The sequence below is a fragment of the Lipotes vexillifer genome, unplaced genomic scaffold (assembly GCF_000442215.2).
Source record: "Lipotes vexillifer unplaced genomic scaffold, Lipotes_vexillifer_v1.1 C27425065, whole genome shotgun sequence".
NCBI classification, from domain to species: domain Eukaryota; kingdom Metazoa; phylum Chordata; class Mammalia; order Artiodactyla; family Lipotidae; genus Lipotes; species Lipotes vexillifer.
The window spans coordinates 1-5,031 of NW_006796748.1; the positions used below are offsets into that span (position 1 = coordinate 1).

The window sequence follows — 5,031 nt, forward strand, 5'->3', positions numbered from 1 at the left end:
AGGAAGGAAGGAAGGAAGGAAGGAAGGAAGGAAGGAAGGAAGGAAGGAAGGAAGGGAGAAAAAAAAGCTGAATGAGCCTGAAGTTTTGAATGTGAGAACTTAGAAAATTTTGGTGCCACTCCTACAACATAAAAATTAGGATACAGAGCCAGGTTCTGTGAGGAATATGATGTTAATTTTTAGATGCTGTGGTAGAGAATGCTTTTTCTAGGAGACTATTCTGCCTGGAGTACTGAAATATTCATGTTACCAAATGTTGTAGATATGACAAAGCTGTTACCCCCCTCACAAGTCACCAAAATATCGGATATTTACCACTAGGAGCAAGAAGTAAAATTGTGTACTTTTTAAAGAAAAAAGATGACTTACAGGCACTGAAGAACAAATAACTATACGATTTAAAAAGAAAAAACAAAAAGAAGTATCCACCAAACAGTGAAAGGCTAGATAGTGTCTAACAGGAAGAGAACGCTGTAGGTGTCAATTTGGTACTGAGAAGAAACACACCCCTCTATTTGATACAGTAGTGCTTTCATATATGTTTTTGCTATAGGGCAAATGGGTTTTGAAGGTTTCACTTATTTATTAAATTCAGTATTTAGTGTTCTGCAGTGAGCATGTTGGTACGTACATGTGTGTATGTGTGTGTATGAAATAGGAGGTAATGTGTTCCATCTCGGTGCTTACAATCCAATTTGAGGAGACAAGGTCCCACACACAACTGTTATACCATTAATTCTAAGAGGTGATATAAGCAAATGTAAGAATGCGGGATGCATAGCACTGAGAACACCACACACACACCCCCATGTGCTTTTACCTGAGTGGTTAAGATATCGCTCTGAGAGGACAGCCCCAAACAGTCTTCAGAAAGGCTTGTTTCACTCTCATACTCGGATGATGCTTCACCTTAAATGATAATAAAAACAGAGATTCAGATGTAAAAACAGACAGCCAATACTCCAACTTGCAGTACGTGTTTCTTCTCATTGACAGGACAAACTTCACTTTCATGTCACACAAAATGATTACACTCTTTGTTTAGGGACACCGGATTTCCTCTTAGGAATCGTAAGGATGAAAACCAGAAGCAAGCCCACCAATAATTAGGGCATTAAATCTCATTCAAATAGAAAAGATGTTCTAGCTGAGTAAAGGACTTTTGAGGAAAAGCACCTTGGGAGGAACATGGTTAAAGTTTAAGAAGCAGTTACTTTCATTGTACTTGGAAACTCGTAAAATGTGCTCCCCCAAAGGCATAAACATTTAGTTCATTTCTATAAAATAGACAGGGGCAAACACAAAAACCTGGTTCCAATACCTAAGTCTGAATCCACACTCTGCTCTTCTTGGCGATTATCCTCTTCCAAGCCAGTTTCCCTTTCGTCATCATCTGAAAGCAATTCCTTATCACTCAGAACTTCCTGGTTTTCAGACTGATGCCCCACTTGTTTGGAAAGAGGATCAAACATCAAGAAAGGATCCTGGGTGTTTGTATTAGCGGTCAAGTCTTCCACTGCACTGCACCGTGAAGAAAATAAGCTATCAGAACACCTCGCTTCCTCATGAAGGTGATGTTCCTGGGATGCCTTTGCCGATGTTACCTGGTCACTGCAGTCATTTAAGCTATTCTTCAATGATATTAGGTTCTCCTCTGTTTCCTTAGATAGACCCTCTGTGGCAACAGCATTATGTCTGGTAGATGGAGACAGTGTATTGGTTACTTTACCAAATAAGTGTTGGAAGCAGGGAAGCTCTTCATCCTCACTAGACACATTCTCTTCTGAGGACTCAGCCCCTCTTTCGTGGCCCTGAACCAAACATGTATGATGGGCTAAAGGGCCAGGGCTCCTTCTGAATTCTCCTTTTTGGACACTTTTGCTAAAAACAGCAGATCTTTCCTTAATGTCACTTTCAGCAAAGTTGCTATTTTCCTTTATTTTGTCATCATTTAACAACTCATCAGGTGTCTCAGAACAAACCTGAGAAGCATGGCTTCTTCCCATAGGTTGTTCTAGGTTATCTGAAATTAGACATGGGGAGAAATCTTCATTAACAGTCTGAAGTGTGCCTTCATTTTCTCCTTGCCTTTTTATTTCAGGAAGTTGACAGTTACTTACAGGAAGACTTTGCTTATAGACTTCGGGTTGCAAAAGACCTAATCTGAGCAAAGCACTTAATTTAGGTCCTCTGTTTCTATCTAGTTTTGCTTGAATGTTTTCACCACTGGAACCTACTTCATTAATACTGCTTGAGCTGACTTCTTTAAAAGTGTTTTCTCGACTGTTATTTTGGCTAATTGTGCTCACTGTACTTTGAATGATGCTCTCGTTTTCCATTGCTCTTTCAGGTGACATTACAGGTTCCTCAAACTTTTCCTCTGACAGGTTTTTCTTACATATAGTTTTAACAGATGACCTGATGGGAGAAAGTGATGGTAAAAGATATGGGTTGTGTGAAATCCCATGTTTATTTGCAATAATGAGCTCAGTTTTGTTGCCTCTGAACTGTGATGACTGACAAAGCCTAGTTACTCTTTTTGGGCTACGTTTGGCATGATCGCTCGGCTTCTTATCTTTTTGATCAGCGACAGGGAAGTCCACAGTTGTATTAATTGCCCGCACATGCTTGATTTTAGACTCACCCTTTCCCTGATTTTCTTCTTTTTGTCTGCATTCAAGAGGGACTCTTGGACTTTGTTCCCTTAAGGACCCAGAGTGGGCACAGACTGTTGCACATTCCTTTTCTGGATTTTCTGGATTTGAAAACAGAGCAAACGTCTGACGCTTTGAAACCTTGAACATATTCTGCAAACACTGTGTATCAAGTTCACTCTCTTCCATTTCTATGCTCGCCTTCTGAATGTGGTTAACGTCACGTCCCAGTGGATCCTGAAAGTCCTCTGTGTTGTTTCTAATATCTTTAGAACAACCAGGGATAAGTTCCTTGGGGCTTTCAATTGCTGCACACAGACTCACATGTTGATTTGGTGCTGTCTTTGCCTTCCCTAGGGTGTCAGCTTCCAGTAATGAGATACTATCCTGAGTGCCATAATCAGTATCAGGTACCAAGGAAATACTGGTACTCTCTACAGATCTTTCAATTTGCAAACCTCTTCCTCCACTTAATGTCAGACCTTTGGGGTCTTTGGTACTGTCTGACACCTGAATTGTTCCTAGGCTCTCCTCTCTTTGAAGGCTAGGATTAACAAGCTCTTGAAGTTTATTAGAACTAGAACAGTGAGTAAAAAAAACAGGTATGTTTGTTAAATTTAGTTCTGGATAAGTGTCACTGGCAAGTCTCTTAGTTATTTGTTCGTGTGGCTTGTTACTCTTCTTGGCTCCAGTTGTAGGTTCTTTATCTCCCATGAATTGAAGCTTTTTGCCGTGCCTGACTGGCATTTGGCTGCAATGTTTTTTCTTCATCTCTTCACTGCTAGAACAACTATCAATTTGTAGTTCAGTATGATTAGGTGGGCTTGGGTTTCTACTGACTACTAGTTCAAGTGCATGAATCTTCCTGGTAGAGGACTTCCTCCTCAGCCTATTTTTAGGTGCTTTTGAACTATGGATATTCAATTCTAGTTCCATATTGCTTATACTGTTGCTTATAGGTTCAGCCTTAGTTCTGAAAGCAGATTCTTTTTCCAATGATTCTGTTAGGTTAGCACTTTTCTCTTTCTGAACATAATCACCTTTCATTTCAGTCTCATGACCATTACTAGTAATATTCATCCCATGACCATCCTGCTCTGTTTGGTCAGTTCCCTCAATTATTTTTTCAGGAGTCTTTGGAATAACTGCCAAATCGACTTTCTTGATAAAATCCTCAGGATGAAGGCCTGATGTAATTCTCCTTTTACGCTTTAGTTTACTTGTGAGGGGGCGCTCTTGTGTTATCTGAGGTTCTACAGTAGATGCTCCTATAATTAGATCTTCAGCTATGCGGCTCAAGTTAGGGAGGCTTGCCTTCCTCTGATAGGTTTTCCCAAATATTTTATCTTCAATATTACTCTCTACTGGTTTGGAGTGGACTCTTTCACTTCCACATATTAAAGCACCACGAGGATCACTGGCCATTAAGTCTACTTTCTCGGAAGAACCCAAATATCCATCAACTTCCTTTGGAACTTCCACTGCACGAGCTACTTCAGTGTTTGATTCAAATCCCCCATCACGTGAGTCGTAAGAAGTTAACATTTCATCACTTCTGGAAAACCATTCATTAACTTTCTGTATGCTACTATTCACTGTTATCCAAGGAAACTCTTGGGAATCTCTAGGACTGTCAGAGGATGCAGGTTTCTGCTTATTCAGTTCTTTTCCCCCATATAGGGGATCAGCATTCAGAACTACCTTTTTCTCTGTACTGGGAGTCTGCCTATCATTACATGTGTCCTTACTTTCAGCCCATCTGCTCTGTTGGCTCTTTCCTAAGACAGGCTGTTTGCTTTTATTACAGAATTCAGCCTTTTCTACATTCATTCTGTCTTTCATGAGTAATAAACTGCTGTTTTCATGCTGTAATGAGCTGGCATGAGTATCTGTGCCACATGGCTCCACATGCAAGTTTGAAACAAAAATACCCTGATACTTTTCTGGATGCTTCGCAGTTCCATGCTTCTCAGTGGTGGTCAAATCTTTATTACTGAATTGATGATGTTCAGCCTTTGTTATGTCCTTCTCAGAAAACTCACAAGCAGCTGGAAAAAAAAAAAAAAACCAAGGTGCTTAAAAACTGAATTATTATGAAAAAAATATGTACTTAATACAATTTGGTTGAGGGGGAATGAAGGAACTGGCTCTTCTTAGAGAAACCTCAACTATCAAGTATACTGAAGATGTAGCTCATACTCTTCTGCTTGATTCCTATTTATCTAGATTCTCATTATTTCCACTCAAAATAATTAGAATTTTAATTTCAGAATTCTCCCTACTCATAACCCATACCTCCTATTTCACTAAACTCTAACAGTGAATTAAAAGCACAGTTTGAGACTCACAGACATGGAGAACAGATGTGTGGTTGCTA

General features: G+C 39.7%; 1 protein-coding gene across 1 annotated transcript; it reads right to left on the reverse strand.

The window, feature by feature from the left end:
- Positions 1-820: 820 nt before the first annotated feature.
- LOC103073470 (breast cancer type 1 susceptibility protein homolog) lies at positions 821-4,702 on the reverse strand (the record flags this gene model as incomplete). Its single annotated transcript, XM_007468909.1, has 2 exons — positions 821-909; positions 1,322-4,702. Coding segments are annotated over 2 exons (3,470 nt in total), but the record flags the coding sequence as incomplete, so codon positions are not given.
- Between the last annotated feature and the right edge of the window lie 329 nt (positions 4,703-5,031).